At 39.0% G+C, this 19,878-nt stretch overlaps 1 protein-coding gene across 6 annotated transcripts in view; it reads left to right on the top strand.

Moving 5' to 3' along the window:
- MARCHF6 (membrane associated ring-CH-type finger 6) overlaps positions 1-18,210 on the top strand; it is a 314,477-nt gene extending 296,267 nt beyond the window's left edge. For all 6 annotated transcript variants that reach the window (XR_011920873.1, XM_072411957.1, XM_072411959.1 and 3 more), the window contains one exon: positions 17,405-18,210. Coding sequence is in view for 5 of the 6 variants with exons in the window: in XM_072411957.1 (XP_072268058.1) it covers positions 17,405-17,498 (94 nt within the window). In the remaining variant the exon portion in view is untranslated. The remainder of the gene's footprint in view (positions 1-17,404) is intronic.
- The last annotated feature ends 1,668 nt before the right edge of the window (positions 18,211-19,878 follow it).

The raw sequence follows: 19,878 nt of genomic DNA on the forward strand, positions 1-19,878 counted from the left end.
ATAGCTAATGGGAAAATGGGGATGCTGCAGAACAGAAGACAGTTAATTGCTTGATCTCCTTTTCTGCTGTTCAACACCATTATAGAGAATAAACAGGGCACGCTGAATTGCAGTGGCATAGTTTACAGGATTGCCAGACAGATAATTGTCTCCTTACAAGGACTGCACTGGTTTTTTGGCCTTATTTACCAGGTATTCTATGCTGTATAACAGATATTTTGCATATTAACAGTTAGAGTTGGTATATAATATTACCTTAGGGATGCCTATTCCCTTTCATATCAATATAATACAAAAAAAAAAATTAGATTTTTATAGGAATTTTAAAATCTTATTTCATGCATTTTTTGTTAGAAAATAATAACAACCTTTAATTGTGCAATATCATAAAATACACATAACATAAAAGTAAATACTTAAAAACACTGTAGTGCCCTTACATTAGGGCACTATATGCATGGTGTATATTATAACATACTTTTGAGCATTGCATATGTTCACCTCTGCACATTATACCATTCAATACATAGATGTAACAAAATGCTATCCATGTCATATTTCACAGAGCAAAACGAAGCACATAAGGGACTTTCTCTGTTAGGGTTGTTATACTTTAAAATCTATAAAACTTTAAAGAGTAATTTTAAAGTTGGCACAAAATGTTACTTGTACCAACAATCCTGGCCTCAAGTTAAAGTGGAACTATCATTAAAAAAAAGAAAGACATGTTTACAGATGGAAAGCCATCAATCTCTCTGTGATCCTAGTCCAGTCAGCCCCACGCCATCCCATCCCATCTTCCTATTTTTTTTTACATTGGAAAGCCCCTTTTTGTGCATTCCATTTTTCATATGTATCCCATGAGGCTTTGGGCTTCCCATTAAGTCTTTAAACCAATTTGTAAAAAAAAAACCAAAACAATTTTTTGTCCCTTATATAAAATGGTTATCTCCTTTTAAACTCCCTAGTTATTATATTTTTCCGGGTAAAATACAAAAAGAAACAACAAAGTGGCTCAGGTAAGCATCTAGTTAACTTACTCTTGTCCCTGACTGATTAAAGTCTAAACAACAATACAGCCATCCGGTGCTTCTTCACAGCATCAGATGCAAAGTTTTTCTTTAGGCGCTTTGTTCCCATCCAGCTTTGGGATCACACTAAGCTCCTTGCATCATATTTACCTGATTAAATGGTACACTTGTGCTCCACTTCCACAAGTGAAAGAATGATGATACATTTAAACATATTATCCTTGCCTGGACGATACATACACCCCATTAAGGACTTTACCCACAAGGCTTTGGGACTCAAAGCCAATATTGAATGTGCTCAGGCGTACCTAAGGTATTCCAAGGTAGGGTACCCCAAGAAGGGGTACTGAGTCTTAAGGAAATGTTTTTTTTTTATAAATAAGTGTTAACATATAAACCTTTTACAAGTATAAGGAAAAAAAAAAAAAGGTATGTATGTAGTAAAAGTAAAATCTCGTAAAAGGGGTGTGAGGAAAGGGTGTCTAACTGTAGGCTAGCATAAGGGCATTTCTCATTCTAAACTGGTGTAAGACAGTCCTTCTCTGAGTCATTTGCAAGTCCAGAGCAAATCACTTTTTTGGTCTATCCATGAAGTGTTGCGCAAGAGATAACAAAGTTCATCAGTGTCCCAAGCTGAATTGGGTTTGTTGCATCTGACTACAAATGCAGATATGATTGTGATCATGATTCTCTGCCTCATAGAGAGATAGCAGCATTACTAAACAGGTGTGGACAAAAAACACAACAGAGGGTCAATATGAGTTCCAAGTAGTTTGCAGTGAGTGATCGTGTTCTGTGGCCTTTCATGTTGCTTTATCATTTATCTTCTTTGAACTAAAATAACTTGGATTCTGTTGATCTGGAAAAATTTTATTTTCATATCCAAATCACATAATTTTTTCAACGGCAACATTTTCCAGTCTTGTGCCTAATGGAAACATTTGCACACAAACATTTGCAATAAGAAACTGGAAAATGTTCTATATCTATATATATATATCTGTATCTATATTATTCAATTTTTGGTAACTTTTCTGCATACTGTGGCATTGCTCTGGAGATAGATTCTTCACAAACAAGTGACTGCTGGTCTAAGGAACTTTGAGTTCCCCCACAGAATCAGGAAACATTTCCCCTGTTGGAGTCAATTGAACTGTGTTTATTAAGGGATTTGACTCAACTGTGCATTTATACCTTCTTTTTTTTTTGTTTCAAAGTTTTTATTGAAGTTTTAAAATAAAATAAACAATAACAATGCACAACAAATTTGCATAGAATAACAGGAAAAAATAAATTAAAAGGGGGGTTCACAACAAAAGAAGAAGCAGTAACCAGACATCAGTAGAACATATGAGCTCAAACATAGTTCAACACCTCTTTGGTTACAAAGTCTAAATACAGCAGGCAATAAAGTAATTTTCCAATGTAGACCATAAAAAATGTAATGCAAATAAGTAGAATAGTACAAAAATAGCGTTATTCAAAGATTTTAAACTTGTGTAGTATTTAGCCATATCAAGTTTAGAGTGAGATCATAAAGGTTGGTGGGTAGAGGTACCTTTTAATCATTCACCCCCTTTATAAACATTTAAAATTTAAATTTAAGAGAAAAATTAAGAGAAAAATAGGAGGGGGCGTAGGGAGTTAAGGAGTACACAAGGGAGGGGGGGGAAAGAAGGGTCAGGGTTCCCTGCCTAAATTATACATGATTATAATCTAACCACGGCTCCCATGTGTTGAAGAACTTGTTTGTTTTTAAGAGTACAAGTTATTTTTTCATTGATCATTATCCAGTTAGGTTTGTTTTTGGTGAACTCAAGGGGAATAATGGAAGCTTTCTAGTAACAAACAATGGTAATCTGAGCAGCTAACAGGATATATTTAATTAGTCTGTTTAACTGTTTTGGGGCTATATCCTCCAATTGGGAAATAAGAGCACACTCTATTTTTCTCGGGATGTTGGCCTGGGTGACAGAGCGTATTAGGTTGAAAATGCGGATCCAAAATCTCTGAACCCTAGGAAATTTCCACGAAACATGGAGTATAGTCTGACCACATCCTCGAAAACTAAGAGGAGAGACAGCAGGATTGGCTTAATGAATCCTAACTGGGACCCGGTACTATCTCGCCAAAACCTTATAATTGGCCTCTATTATCGAAGTGTTCAGAGATACAGTGTGATAGATCTTACCATTCTTGTGCTCTCTGCTCCACCTCCAGATCTGACTCCCATTGTTTCGCATGAGAAAGTTTCTTTTCGTGTGAGAAGAGTGAAATATACTATTGAGATTCTCCCTTTGGATTCAAAGATCGGATTGGATCAAATCCCGTACTCTGGTAGGGTGGTTTTAACCCTTTAAGTTTATTTTAAATAAAGGACCTGATTTGTTGATAAGGGAACATTTTTGTATATGGAAGAGAGAGGCTCTTTAAATGTGAGAGGCTCAGAATAGCCTTGCCATCAAGAAAATTTCCGATTCTGAAAAATCCTTTGTTGCACTACCAAGAGAATTGAGCCAGTTCACAACCAGGAGGAAATTTAGAATTTTTCCATAGGCGAGTCAGTGGAGCATGGGGGGAGTGTAGGTTAACATATAGGTTAGCATATGAAAGTGAAGGGCAGAGAATCACAGGTCTATTAGAAGAGGGCATCCACATAAGCACCTCGATTGGTATTGAAGGGCAGGCCAGGGCCTCTAGGTCAGTCGCTTGTGGTCTTGGATGTGGAATATTAGTTTGGCCTATCGCTGCGATTTGGGCTGCTCTGTGGTATAACATTATGTTAGGTACACCCAATCCTCCAAATTTTTTAGGAGTATATAATGTAGTTGCATTGATGCGGTAAAGTTTGTCTCCCCAAACAAATTTTATGAGTTTGTTTTGGATATTCCTTAAGATCAGCCTGAGTATAGCAATAGGGAGGGTGCAGAAAAGATTAAGCAATCTGGGTAAAGTGTTCATTTTGATTGCAGCTATTCTCCCGTACCAGGAGGGGGGCTTGAATGCCATCTATTCAGATCTCTAGCTATTGCACGAAACGGGTGGATAATTAGCTGAGTACAGATCATGGTGAGAAGAGATAATCCAAATGCCTAGATATGTGATTGCTTTGGATTTCTATGTGAAGTCAAAATTATTGCTGAGTTGGCTGAATAAAACACTAATTAAGGCTTTATTATCTTCCACAGGTACTTCATTTCTTTTGCGAAAGAAATTAAAATAGTCTGAAAGGTGATGCTCAAATATTTCGCTAAAAGTCTTATAATAAATGTTGAGTAAGCCATCCAGACTAGAGGAACTTTTTAGCATGGGATTTGACGTAATCTCAGAATTGGGAGCCTAGAAAAAAATGTTTAAATTTTAGAACTATATTTGCACTTAGGTTCTTCATAGAGCATCTGATAAAAGCTATGAAATGCTTCCAAGACCAATTTTGGGATAATCTTTCATCACCCAGCTTGATTTTTGGAAGCCCAGTTGTGCCCCAAGATTCAGTTTATTTGCTAGGAGAATGCCAGGTTTGTCTCCCCACGTAAAAAATGTATGTCTGGCCCATCTCAGTGTCCTTTACGCCTTGGTTGGTAGGCAGAGGTTTAGTTCTGTGTGTAAGACTTCAATTTGGTCGCGAACATCATGTGAGGATTCTGCTTTTGTTGTAGTTGTAACTTGGATAGTTGTTGTTGTTTTTGATCAATCAGGAGTGTGGCTTGTTTTTTAAGTTTGGTACCCAGGGATATAAAATGACCCCGAATATGGGCCTTAGAAGCCTCCCGATTAGTAGAAGGTGAAGTGGGTCATTAAATCTAAAGTATTCTTTTAATTGATTACCAATAGTCTGGCAGTGGGTGGGGTCACTCAAAATGGAATCATTAAGCCCCCAATGTGATTTAGGGTTTTTAGAGCCTAGGCCTGTTAGGCGGAAAAGCACCTGATCGTAATCTGACCATGAGGTGGTGAGGATGCGTGACGAATGGAGGAATGAGTATTGTTTGTGTGGAGAGGAGCAAAACGTGTAATCCCTTGTAGATGGATTGTGCTCCCTCCATGCATCCACTAGATCAAGGTCATGGAGCAAGGAATCAAACCGCAGGCTTTGCTTAGGGGGATGTTTATATGTTGGTCTTGAAGTTTTGTCTAATATTTCAACTAAGGCCAAATTAGAGTTGCCCATCAAAATCAAGGCCCCTTCAATAGAAGGGGGGATTTTATCAAAACATTTAATGGAAAAATCTGATTTGGCCAGAAGTAGGAGGCGTAGTAACACACTATAGAAACTAATGACCCATGTCATGGTCTTTCAGTTCAGTGTGAAGAGTGAATGAGACTGACCTGGAGAACCCTAACGCCGCCCCTCTTTTTTTTTTTTTTTCTTGGCATTGGCTAAATACATCAGAGGGAAGTTTCTATGGAAATATTTAGGAAAAGAATCAGTGTAGAAATGAGTTGCCTATAATGCTAAAACATCTATGTTCATGGCATAGTAGTAATGGAATGCAAGTCCTTTTAACTGGGGAGTTGAGCCCTTGCACATTATGAGTGGGAAAAGTTAAGCCTTGATTAAATATTTTCATTAAAAAATACTTGTTGAAAAGCTGAAACCTAGACTCATATGTGTAGACTCCATAAATGACCTGTTATAAACCTGATTGACCCGTCCACTATCAGATGGACCAAGGAGGGAACCAAAAAGACAGACATGGAGAGGGGAAAGGGGTGGGTTCAAGGGGGAGGGGGCGCCTCAGAAAGCATAACAATATTTCTAACAACAAACTCTTGGCAAAAGACAAAACAAAAAGGGTCGGAAAATCCAACCAAAATGGGAGCAAAATCTGCATAACTAGCATACCTCCCACTCCATTGGAGGCTATGTTTGCCCCCCCCTCCAGTATTTCAACTAATATACCAGGTTTAATTTGAATCAACCGAGCCAGAATAGCGAACCAATCAAGAAAACAAATCAATTCAAATCAAAAGGTCATTATCAAAAACAACCTTATTTTAGCATTTACACAGCTAAATATAAACTCAACGGAAAAGGATATGTACAGTTAGGTCCCTAAATATTTGGACAGAGACAACTTTTTTATAATTTTGTTTCTCTACATTACCACAATTTATTTTAAATGAAACAACTCAGATGCAGTTGAACTGCAGACTTTCAGCTTTATTCAGTGGGTTGAACAAAAAGATTGCATAAAAATGTGAGGAACTAAAGCCTTTTTTCACAATCACATCATTTCAGGGGCTCAAAAGTAATTGGACAATTTATGTCATTATCAATTAAGCAGATAAAAGGCCTGGAGTTGATTTGAGTTTCACTTTATGTGGAAGATTTTGCTGTGAACAGACAACATGCAGTCAAAGGAGCTCTCCATGCAGGTGAAACAAGCCATCCTTAAGCTTCAAAAACAGAAAAAACCCATCCAAGAATTTGGTACAATATTAGGACTTTGGTACATCATGGGAAAGAAACAAAGCACAATGCCATTAGACCTGGACGTTCCACGAAAGACAACAGTGGTGGATGATCTCAGAATCATTTCCATGGTGAAGAGAAACCCCTTCACAACAGCCAACCAAGTGAACAACACTCTCCAGGAAGTAGGTGTATCGATATCCAAGTCTACCATAAAGAGAAGACTGCATGAAAGTAAATACAGAGGGTGCACTGCAAGGTGCAAGCCACTCATAAACCTCAAGAATAAAAAGACTAGATTGGACTTTGCTCAAAAACATCTAAAAAAGCCAGCACGGTTCTGGAAAAACATTCTTTGGACATATGAAACCAAGATCAACCTTTACCAGAATGATGGAAACAAAAAAGTATGGAGAAGGCGTGGAACAGCTCATGATCCAAAGCATACCACATCATCTGTAAAACATTGCGAGGCAGTGTGATGGCTTGGGCGTGCATGGCTGCCAGTGGCACTGGGACACTGGTGTTTATCTATGACACAGGACAGAAGACGCAGAACAGCCCAATGAAGGTGTTCAGAGACATACTGTCTGCTCAAATCCAGCTAAATGCAGTCAAATTGATTGCGAGGCGTTTCATAAAACAGGTGGACAATGACCCTAAACATACAGCCAAAGCAACCCAGGAGTTTATTAAAGCAAAGAAGTGGAATATTCTTGAATGGCCAAGTCAGTCACCTGATCTGAACCCAATTGAGCATGCATTTCACTTGTTGAAGACTAAACTTCGGACAGAAAGGCCCACAAACTAACAGCAACTGAGAGCCGCTGCAGTAAAGGCCTGGCACAGCAAAAAAAGGGGGAAACCCAGCATCTGGTGATGTTCACGACTACAGGCTATCTTTGCCAGCAAAGGGTTTTCAACCAACTATTAGAAATGAACATTTTATTTTCAGCTTTTTTGTGCAGTTACTTTTGAGCCCCTGAAATGAATTGATTGTGTTAAAAAAAGGCCTTAGTCCCTCATATTTTTATGCAGTCTTTTTGTTCAACCCACTGAATTAAAGTTGAAAGTCTGTGGTTTCATTTAAGTTGTTTCATTTAAAATAATTGTGGTAATGAACAGAACCAAAATTAGAAAAAAGTTGTCTCTGTCCAAATATTTGTGGACCTAACTGTATAATGTCTATAGCTAGACATTAATTTTGGCAAAGAAACCAAATCTTCCGAGAAGGAGGACTCTTTATCACTGGTGAATGATGATAGACCAGAAGTTCACGAACTTTTCCTTCTTAGTTTAGGGGAAGATTGCATTTGGGACCAGATGGGAAATATTGGTGACGTAGCTCCACCTGCTGGTAATCTGTTGATAGGATCCACAGAAATGATTCCCAAGTCTTTCAGTAGATTTTCTCCTTCAGCAAATGTTGAAAATGCATAAAAATGTATTTTGGTAGTTGAAACATAGCCTGAAGGGAAAGGCCCAGTGTTAACTAACATTGTGAGAGAGAAGTGCCTGAAGAAGAGGTTTAAAGGTCCTCCTTTTTTGTATTGTGGCTGGTGAAAGATCCGCAAAGATCTGTATCGGTTAAACTTCAAAATCCAAATCCAAAAGCTTCACTATGTCTCTGGGGGAGCCATCTGCTCTTGGTTCTACTGTAGCCGATCAAATTCCAAATGAAAGTCATCACATGAAGGTAGGAGTGATTTTTGAAATGCTTTTACCGTAGCCTCCAAGTCCAAACAACTCCCTTTCAAGCAGGGCTCCAAATTTGGCTATAAAAGAGGCATTGGCAGAATATTCAGCTGAGTGAGGTTGAGCTTCAGGAATGCTAGCAGGACTGAAAGGGACCTAATCTATAGTTGCAGAGAGGCTAAAAACTTTTAACAGTGTATTAGTGTCTTGTGGTGAACAGGGGGAGGAAATGTCCCCAGCGTGATCCCTGTGTCTGCACAGTCAAAGAGCTCCACAGCTGCAGAGGTGCAGGATGCCTTAGATTCCCTTTTGGATTGGGATTCTGCAGAGTGAGCTGCTTCTTGCGTGCTGGGGGGATGGGGCCCGGATCAATTTCTATCTTGCTTGAGCTTGGAGCCCCATGAATCCGCTGCTGCAGGGAGCTGTGTAAGGTGCCGTGGAATGAAAGAGCCGCATGGAGAGGAAAGAAACACCCGAGGGGCACGGAGCTAACTAGAGAAGCTCCTTCTCTGTGAGCCCGTGCATGAGCACTCCCTGCATATATACCTTCTATGTAACAAACAACATAGATGAGACCACAGAATCAGGAACCAATTGGATACCAATAATTAAATGACAATTGACCCATGCCACATTAAGAACTATATTTAGTACATTACATATATCATTGCAACACATTACCATTGTTTTTCAGAATTTTAGACATTTAAGTACAAATTTTAGTTATACTTGTCAGCTGTCTCATATGATTTCAATGTGGACAAAGTCCTGTTTTCCAAATTGTACTAACAAAACTTCCAAAAACATTCTTTAATTAAACTTCACTAAACCTAGATATTACTATTATAGTGTCCTCTCTAGAAATGTTTTCAGCTGGGTGGTCAAAAGGTAGGCCGTGTTCAGGCTGGCAGAAAAGGATGCAGTGCAGTTACTGCTTCCTTTTGCCAGTGAATGCTGGTAAATGTGCAAATACTGGTTAAGGACCTGCACTGCAGTGCAAGCGCCCAGTAGCTGGCAAGGTGCCAACCTCTGGGAGCTGTTCAGGGTTGCTTGTTTCCACTGCTGGTGTGAGAATGAATGCCCTTATACAACAGTAAACACTGGTACACCAGGGCTCTGCTCTGGACAAAAAATAGTTAATGATCCTAATGATGATTAATAGTGAGAGCCACTGCTTGCCAGTTCTCCTTGCAGACTTCTGGAGTGAGAAAGATACAGAATAGGATATGAAACCATGTGTAATAATCATCCTGATCCTCTAAGCTGAGGTGGCAGGCTGCCCAGACTCTGACTGCTTTCTTTGCAGAAGTCTGGACTGAGTGGCTGTGTGATGACAGCCAACTAAACCGGACAGTAAGTAAAAACTTGCTCAGCAAATTCTTTCTAGGGAGAACACTGCATTACTCAGGCACATAACCCCATTATAATAGGCGGTCACGTCTTTCCCACTTTTATTAGCAAGCACAATTCCCATTGTTCCTATTGTTGATGGTTGATCCATTATATATTGTTCCTAATAAATTGACAATTTAATATTCATTTGTCTATCGTAGACCTTTATAGCCAATGCCTTCACAGGTTGGGATAGCAGTATTCTCACCAGAAATTTTTGAAAGCTGGGTGGCAAAAAGGTGTAGGTGGGTGGCAGCCCCCCTGTATTGTGACCTAGCTCTTTAGTATCCACCCAAATGAAGGCGAGTGGTTACTGAAAAGTGCCGAGTGGTGCACCCAGCTAAAAGGGGCTGGGGAGAACACTGGACAGGGAAATACCACTTTATTCCAGTACTACTACTATATAGATGTTGAAGAGAATCCAAATGACTTGTATTAGCTAGGCATCCTAAAGGGTCTGTCAAAAAATACTCCGAGGTAGAGCAGGAACTTACAAGACACACAACAGGTTTAGGGGACACAGGAACTTAAGAAAGGCACCGAGTCAAGGGCCTGCAGCATAAAACCAAAGCCTATTTCAGACAAGAGGTGTTTATTAGCAATGAACATGGGAAGCAATTGTTTACAATCATTTAGAACGCACAAACCGCAGCATGTGAAATGTTCATGACAGTCCAGCTTGAACAAATCTGAATAGTATGGCAAAAACCATGCATAGTCGTTAGCATAAACAATCCTTAGTCTTTCACATCATTGTGGAGAACTTTAAAATTTTAGTTTGAAGTAATTTGTTCATGCACTCCTAAGGGCAGACCACAATTTTTCAACTTAGTTGAGGATTGGACCATTGGAATGCCCTTTTTTCAGCCATTCTGTTGTAGACTTGCTAGTGTGCATAGGCTCATTGTCCTCCTGCATGGTCAATTTCAGCCCAGCTTTTATTTGCTGCATATATGGACTCACATTTAACTCGGGAACTTTGTTATATAAAGGAGTTCATGGTTAACCTAATGACTGCAAAACGCGCCCTAGTCATCATCTCTCCACTACCGTGATTCATAGGTGGTATGAGGTTTTTGCCACATGGACAACCTTCTCCACTTTGGTCTTATCTGTTCAAAGGACTTTGATCCAGAGGTCTTGTGGTTTGTTCAGATGCATTTATGCAAACAGGCCCAGCAAACTATCACCTGTAAAACTTTTTGCCTAAGGTAATTAGAGCCCTTGATATTCAAACTACTGGTTAATGAACCAATGACTAAAAGCAATGTAGGCCAAAAAGGAAAAGAGAAGAGGAGGGGGAAGGAGAGGACATGTGGAAAATTACGCAAAAGGTGTATGGGGGAGGCAGTCTGCAGCTAGGGTCCTGACATTTTTTATGATGAAAGAGCTTCATGAGTAGGTGGAATTAAACCAAAAGGTTCAGAAAATGAAGGGATTGCTTGAAGAAAGTCCAAGCAGTCCCTGTTTTAGAATAAGGTTCACTCTGGCCAGCCTCTTCCGCCACCAACTCTTCCATTCGCTGTATATGTTGCAGTTCTTGGAAACATTCTTGGAGGGTGGTAGGATCTGGAGAGCACCATTGCCACTGTAGTATAGACCTAGCATGCCTTCCAAAAATGCCTAAGGAAACCTTATTAGCAGAGGAGACAGACCCAGAAAGAATCAGGAGTAAAGTTACAGCCAGGGTTTTAGGGACGGAGCATAGGAGTTAAATTTTCTTCAAGCCCCATCACAGAATGAACCGCCATGCACTCCCACCAAATGTGCAGCATTGTACCAAGCCATCTCCCAGCCTGCCCCAGAACATTGTAAAATGTTATCAAGAAGGTAGCGGTACCATCAGGTGAGTATTTTGTAGTTTTTATCTTGGGCCCTGCCATTGATGAGTCAATAAGAATGAGGTTTCCTATTCCTCAGAGGAGAGAGTTAAGTCTAAATCACCTTCCCATTGATGCAGCCAGATTTAATAATCCAAGGAAGGGCTTGAAGATCCTAGGGAAGCAAAGAGTATTAAAGATCTAGAGATTGGAACTCAGGATTTTGAATGAAATTTGTTGGCAATCGGATGTTCCCTGGATCAACAGTCACTGTTATTTTTACTTTAAAGCCTTAATACCTAGTTATATTTTGTGCTTCTAGAAAAACATCCAGCTTTTTCTTAAAGCAATCTATAGTAGTTGCTGAAACTACTTCCTGAGGGAGCCGATTCCACATTTTCACAGACCTTACAGTGAAGAATCCCTTCCTTATCCGGAGCTTAAACATCTTTTCCTCCAGACACAAAGAGTGCCCTCTTGTTCTTTGTAATGAACTCAAAGTGTATAATGGGGAATAGAGTTCTCTATATAGACCATTTATATATTTATGCAGGGTGATCCTATCCCCCCTAAAACTGGTGCCCGAAACTGGACTGAATATTCCAGATGTGGTCTGACCAATGCTTTGTAATAATAAAAAATAATAATGTCTCCATCTCTGCGGTCTTTTCCTCTTTTAATACAAGAAAGTACTTTTGTAGCTTTAGATATTGCAGCTTGGCATTGCATGCTGGTATAAAGTCTATGATCCACCAGAACCCCCAGATCCTTTTCCATTTCAGATTCCCTCAAATGTATTCCCCCTAGACAGTATGAAGCATGCATGTTGTTAGCTCCCAAGTGCATAATTTTACATTTATTTATATTAAATTTAATTTTCCACTTGGCTGCCCAGTCAAACAGTACATCCAGGTCTGCTTGTAGAATATATGTATGGACTTAATTCCATGACATAGTTTGGTGTCATCTGCAAACACAGACATTGTACTTTTAATCCCAAACTCTATATCATTTATAAAGATGTTAAACAGTAAAGGTCCCACCACTGAACCCTGGGGGACACCACTAATACCATTAGACCATTCAGAGTATGAATCATTAATTACAACTCTCTGGATGCGATCTTTAAGCCAGTTCTCTATCCATTTATAGATTGACTTTTCTAAACCTATCAACCCTAACTTGCATAGGAACCGTCTGTGGGGTACAGTGTCAAATGCTTTAGCAAAGTCCAAGTACACTATATCAACTGCTATTCCACTGTATTGTCTGTTTACTTACTTCCTCATAAAAAGATAGTAAATTTGTTTGACAACTTCTGTCTTTCTTGAAGCCATACTGACTATCACTTATAATATTATTTTCTAGTAGAAACTCCTCTATGTTGCTCTTTATCAAACTCTCTAAGACCTTTCCAACTATGGACATTAAACTAACGGGTCTGTAGTTACCTGGTAATGACTTTGCTACCTTTTTGAAGATAGGAACCACATTGGCCTTACGCCAATTCATCGGTACCTTGCCAGTGACTAAAGAGTCTCTAAAAATAAGAAATAATGGCTTTGAAATAACTGAGCTCAGCTCTTTGAGGACACGTGGATGTAATCCATCAGGTCCTGGTGCTTTGTCAACCTTAATTTTTCCCAGCTGTTTCTCAATCATATCAATTCTGTGCCATTGTGACTCATTTAAGGCAGTGACATTGCTATTATGAATGCGGACTTGAGCTCTGCCATTTTCCTTCGTGTTCACAGAGCTAAAAAGAAATGTTTAGTAAATCTGCCTTGTCTTTATCCCCAGTTACCAACCTAGCGACATCCTTTAAGGGGCCTACATGCTCAGATCTGCACTTTTTGCCATTAATATATTTTTAAATTTGTGGGGGGTTTGCCTTACTTTCCTTTGCAATCTGTCTTTCATTGTTCTTTCTGTGTTCTTTGAGGACAATATTGTCTCCCAGTCCAAGTCACAGAGAGACGCCCTTAATAATGGAAAATTTGCTCTTCTAAAATTAAATGTTTTTATCTTTCCTGTTTTTGCTTCCTGTTTACAGCTTACATTAAATGAAATCATATTATGGTCACTGCTGCCCAGATTCTCTTTTATTTGCATATTATTCTGGAAGGTGGCAGTGGAAGCTGGGATGAATTGAAAGGAAAGTTTTATTGCTTTAAATTCAGTATGACAGCTGACTTTAAAGCTGGCCTTTCTGTTATCCAAGTCTTGCCTGGTGGGCAAGGAGTGCAGGTAAGCCTTCCAGTCCAAATCATATGCTCATCCATGCCTGAAGCCTATGGGCCAATTATAGAGCGGGGAGAGTTTTAGAGTTCCCTGCCCCCCCCAAGAGAAGCCACCACTAACTTGGATGGTGTGCTGTGCCTAGCAAAAGTAATAGATGCAGAAGAACCGAGCATGTCAGGAAAAAAGGCTGAAAGAAGGTGAGTGTACAAGTGGGATCTGCTGTATTAGCAAGATCTGTCCCAGGCATGGTGGAGAGCTCTGGGGAAACACAGTTTTTGTGTTTTATTGTATGTAACTTTCATGGAATCTGCAAATGATATAATTTTAAAACTGTTTTGTAGGATCTTTACTCAAAATCCATCATGTATTATGGTCTGACATTTGTCGAAGGACCTCTTAATAATACATGATTCATACCCTAAACCACCACAGTTCATCATTTATCTATTGTTTTATCACTGTCTTATTCTCAGATAAAGATTTTACAGACTTTCCTTGTTCTATAGTATGGTTTTCATTAAAGTGGGAATTTGGGAAAATTCTTACTTTCTTTTTACGATCAAATTATTCATTTTCCACCCCTCTCCCATAAGAACTTAGGTGTAGATAAGCAAAACATTGACTCCTCAAAAAGGGATGGAAAGTGGCAATTGCTGAGTGAGAAATCATTTTTTAACTCGGACAGTTAACACAAGATTTGATTTTCATAGCTCAAAATTCCCCTTCATGTTTCTCTGTGGGTTCCTTCAAAATGCAGAAGTTTAAATTCCGCCATAGAGGAAGAAACAAGGAAGTGTTACTGTTAAGTAAGAATCTGAATCTTACTAATTTGTGCCAAACAAAACAGCATGTATGTAGCAGAGGGTTCTGAGTGATCTCTGCAGGTAACAGCTCTTTGTGCTTGTGCAGGAGGTAGGAAAGGTTAATGCCCAGAACCAATTGTTGGTTAATAGATGAATACCATTTAGTAGTGGACACTCAACCCAATCATATGCTTTTTCAGCATCTAGTCCTAGCAACATCATTTTGGGGGCGTTAGGCCTAGAAGCTGCCTCCATAGCCATCATGCCGGTCCAAACCTCCACTGTGGAATGTTTCCCTCGCACAAAGGTGGTGAAAGATAAGTAAGGAAGGCAGAAATTTCTGCAACCTATTAGCCATCAATTATGCTAAAACTTTGTAGTCACAGTTTAGCAACGAGATAGGCCTATAAAAAAACACTAAAGAAAGATCCCTACCCTCTTTAGGAATTAGGTTAGCAATGGGCCTCATTGAAACCTGGAAATGGAATGTTGTGTGTCAGGATCGAATTATAAAATCAATGGTAACCCCACCATTTTTAACATAAACCAAAATGCCAAACAAAACCCTGTGCTTTATCATCAAACAATTGTTTCCTCCATTTTAAGTTAAGAACAAAGGCCCTTGTCCCTAACCTCAGGCCAGGGGGTGGTTAAACAAAAAAAAACAATCTTGCATGCATTACTCCATTCTAAAAGTGAGTTAAGAAGAGTCATGATCAGACTGAGATATATTTTTGTTTCACCTCCTCAAGTGACATGCAATTTAATAGGGTACATTAGGGCGAGCTGGGTCCTCATTTCCACTAAGCAGTGGCATACTGTGACCAAATGCTTTCTCTTCTGGGCAACAGAGGCGGAGAAATCCTGGAAAAAATCTGCACAATCTTCAAGTCACTCACTCTTAGTTCTTCCTGCTTACGGTAGGGTCCTAATACAGTTATACAATGGCTACAGCTGTCAGCGGGGATATGTTTAGGGTCAGCATAACATCCACAGAAACTTGAGCAAGTCCTGACCCTTGTATTCCTCAGGAATTCAAACAAAAATTAGATCCTCCAATTTCTCCTGCATGGAAGCAATTAGGGTAGCTTATGTGTTCATATGTTTGCCTTGCGAATCTAGGGCGTGATCCTTCAAATCACTGACCTGTCACGGGGAAAATTAGGAAGGATGCCATGGCTGTAGAGGGGGGATCCTGTGGGCTTGGTATAGGAAGCAGCTTAGGTGAAGCAGGAGTGGACAATGGTGATGAACCAGGTTTTTGTTTTTTTGTGTTCTGTTTGGCAGTATGCTTGCAAGCAGTGTTAGAGGGTGCTGTCTTACCGACAAACTTATCCATGGCCTCGCATGAGTGGCGCCGAATTTAGACCTAGGTGCACAGTCATAATGCTCCAGTGGCCTTTCACAAATTAATGGATCACCACCTTCGGTACTAATATAAGGAAGAGTCATTAAGCCAACTCTAAAGTAAAGAGAAAGCAAAAAATAAAAATTTAGGTTGAGCTTCAGGTGAAAAAAAAAGGCAGGCTGAATAAAATGCGGGCAATAAAATTCCTCCAGTCCCTGAACTACTAGCCCATATGGGAGTACCAGAATACTGAGCAGAAGACTGCCGGCTTTTCATAGACCATTCCACTTGAAGTTTGAAATCTGTTTTACTACATAATGGCAACTGCTATGCATCAATTCCAATTGGTCACTCAACAAAACTTAGAGGAATATGAAGCATTTTGTTAGAGCTCTGAACGAGGACAGTGATTGCTTCAAATACATTTGTAAATTCTTCCCTGGATTGAGTACTAAAAAATTTAAAGCAGGAATCTTTGATGGACCCTAGATTCGGAAAATGATATTCAAATTTCACAAGTTACATGACTGATACTGAAGCTTCTGCCTGGCACAGCTTTGTCATTGTTGTCAAGGATTTCTTTCATAAAGCACAAAATTATGTACAACTGGTACAAAACTTGCTCTTAAACTTTAAAAAATTTGTGTGCTACTATGAGCATAAAGGTACACTATCTCCATAGCCATTTGCAAAAATTTCCAGAAAACCTTGGCAATTTCAGTGAGGAACAAGGGGAGAGGTTCCATCAAGATATAAAGGTGATGAAGGAAAGGTATCAGTGCAGATGGGATAAACACATGATGACAGATTATTGCTGGAGCCTTAACGCCATTGTCCTGATCATGAGCATAAAAGGAAATCATACAAACAGAGTTTTACAATTACTTCTTTGTGATTAGTTCTGTAAATATGCTGAATATAGAATATTATGACATTAAGTATTTCAAACATTTATTTTGTATAGGTAGGCATATCAAGTTTAATTTTGCTTAATTTTCATGTTTCATTTGTTTTTATTTGTTTAAAAAAAAAATGACACCATTGAATCAATCTGCTGTATGGTATTTTACACTTGAGATTAGATTTAAATAATTTATAGAAACTAAGAGTTCTATTTTTTAATTTAATTGTTATTGTGTCCTGATAGGTAACACCTTTGATCAGGGGTGTCAAACTCTGGCCTGCCAAATCTTTGGCCCGCCCGCACTATAATTATATTTGGCCCGCGAGAAAATACTAAATGTCCACTAGAGCTGGCCCGCCAAAAGACAGTGCATGCACCACTAATACTACAAATCCCAGATTGCTCTGCTGGTGTGTCAACCAGGACCCACAAGCGCCCACTTTTCTATTGACATTCGCTAGCAAACTTCCTCAATTGTAGATATTTTTTCAATATCAAGGTTGGCCTGCGACTTTGTCCAAATTTTTCATTTTGGCCCACTGTGTATTTGAGTTTGAAATTCCTGCCTTAGATTAAGGAGGGTGTACTTTTTTTTCCAATTGTCATATATTGTGTCACTATTTTGTTGTAACCCCTGATATAAAAATATGAAAAGTAAAAGAAAGTTTGGATAGTAGGGTCTGCCAGCTGTCTGTTTCTTTGCTTCTTTTACTCTATTTTTTCATGTCTAACATATTTGTTTGCTTGCTCTTAGATACCTTGTTGGTCAGCGTCTCGTAAATTATGAAAGAAAGTCAAGCAGATCTACTTCTCCTTCAGCTCATGCTTTTCAAATTGTGCAGGATTGAAAAGGAAAAAATGGTTTATTTACCTCCAGAGACTTCTGAATTGCTTTGTAAATGAAAGGCATTTACTAATGTCATTGTGATAGAGCATACTTCCTAAGAATGATTCACATGTACAGTATGTCACATATACTAAATTTACAGCTCTGACAGTGATCAAACACATCTTTTAATTTGGTTATTGGCACCAACTTGACTTTATATACATGAACATAGTAGCCAAATGAAGATCTGGGAGGAGTATCCCATGAAATAGATTATCTTAATTATATATCGGAAACAAGAAGTCTATTATTTATTAAATTTAGTTGCCATTTTATTGTTCCGTTTTCTGTCTTTTTGCAGTGTTTAATTTTTCAATTTGTCTTCTGTACTGAGATGTTTATTACTTAGTTTAGATTTTAAAGCTTATGTAAACTCAAAAAACAAACTGTTATGTCCTTTGTCCCTGCTTTTGTTCATTTACATGTAATGCAAGAAATAATAGTCCTTATAAAGTATAAAAGGTTGTAGAGACAGATGACCAATAATGTGTAACAATGCATCAAAAAGAAAATGTGTCACTTGAGAGGGTCTTAACAACTGTATTTTCAACAATAGCTTCAGAAAAAGCTAATTTTCTGAAGGTATTAACTTCAGAAGGTATTAACTTCAGGTATTAACTTATATAAGTTCATAACATTAATAAAGTGATACATTCATTGAACTTTATAAACCAATGTCAAAATTGATTATGAAACATTCAAAAAAAGTATCATCAAAGGTAAATGGCTTACAAAACATACACCTACAAGTATAAGATTGATATGGTCCACAGTTATAAAGGAAAATGATAAGATAGCAAATATATTCTTAGGTGAATAAATGTATTAAAAACCACATAGTAAAAAGAAGTAACAAACAAGATCAATTCATTCATCTTTAAACAAATACGAAACTGTTTAGGCCAGCAAACAAAAAATAGTCCCACAGGTAAGACAATACTTAATCCTGCTGCCACAATGCCTGTGCCAGGCAGATGCCTGATACTCACGATTAGTCAAGGTTTGTAGTGTCTGTAGTTTGCCCCCAGAAACAAAGAGCTGCCTAATGCTGCAGCCTCCATGCTCATTTTTAGACTGAGACAGCCGCTACCTGACAGCCCACAAATATAACTTCCAGGACAGTCTGAAAGTCTGGCCTGTACTGCGGTAGGATAGGAAGGCCCACTCAGATCCTTCTCTCTTATCCCTGACTCAGGGCCCTGTAATACTAACAACAATAACCACTGCAGGTCGCCAAACCGAAGTTCCAGGATTCCTTAGCAGTACATCACCTCTTTTCAGAGGGACCATGACTTAAACCGGGGGAAATACAATATATAAGGGTATATCATCCTGTATGGGGATGAAGTTCACAACCATTCCCAATAACAGATTATGTTTTTTACGAAATACTGTTCAGGGTAGTTATCCTAAATGGGTGACCCACCATGAATAGTACTTTTATTAATATATAGCAATGTCATACCCATCAACAGTACTTTTTTCAAAAACTAAAATAATCCTAAATTTTAAGCTTATACAGAATTGAACAATACAATTTCCTGGCCTTCGGATCTTTGTTTAAACCTATTCAAGAACTAAAACAAATTCAACCATAGATCTTTAAAACCAAATCAAATTATCTTTAAAACCGAATCAGAATTTGTGGTTTTACCAGAGATACTTAAATACAAAAAAATGATCCCTTTCCTAGCCACAAGAATGGCTGACCCAAGCATACTCAAACATCTGAAACTAAAACTTTTTTTTCCCACACATACTTCCTCTCACCTCTCTTTTTTCCTCTCCCCATCGCACTTTTTCCTTGACATAATAACATATTACCTTCCCCCCATCCCATTTATTTCCCTCTCCCCTCTTTTTCTTCCTCCCTACCCATACCTCCTTTCTTTTGCCAAATTGCAGGGGACGCAGCCCTTGGATCCTAATTAGATCCAGCACTGTATAGATGTGAGGATGGGGTGTATGAGGCTGCTCTGGGGTAAAAGCCCACTTATATCAGTGTGGTGTGTCTCCGGTATGGCTGCATCACTCTAATAACTGCGGCCTCTGAACTCAAATGATGGCTGTGGCCTCTGTGACAGGCTGATATGAGCACTGATGAGCCAGCAAAAGAGAGGGGAGGGATGCCTTCATGGCTGCTACTTGGCACATGCGCAGCCCCTCACTTAAGATGCCACTGCCGCACTTATATAAGTGGGCATTCAGTCCAGAGCCTCCCATGCTACATAGTAGTTTCAGTGCAGCATAACCCCTACCTGCCTATGTGGAGCTAATCCACAACAGCCTCCACATAGAATCAGTACAGACTTTAACCTTTAACCTTCACATTGTCATCA

Source organism: Pyxicephalus adspersus, chromosome 5 (assembly GCF_032062135.1).
Source record: "Pyxicephalus adspersus chromosome 5, UCB_Pads_2.0, whole genome shotgun sequence".
NCBI classification, from domain to species: Eukaryota; Metazoa; Chordata; class Amphibia; order Anura; family Pyxicephalidae; genus Pyxicephalus; species Pyxicephalus adspersus.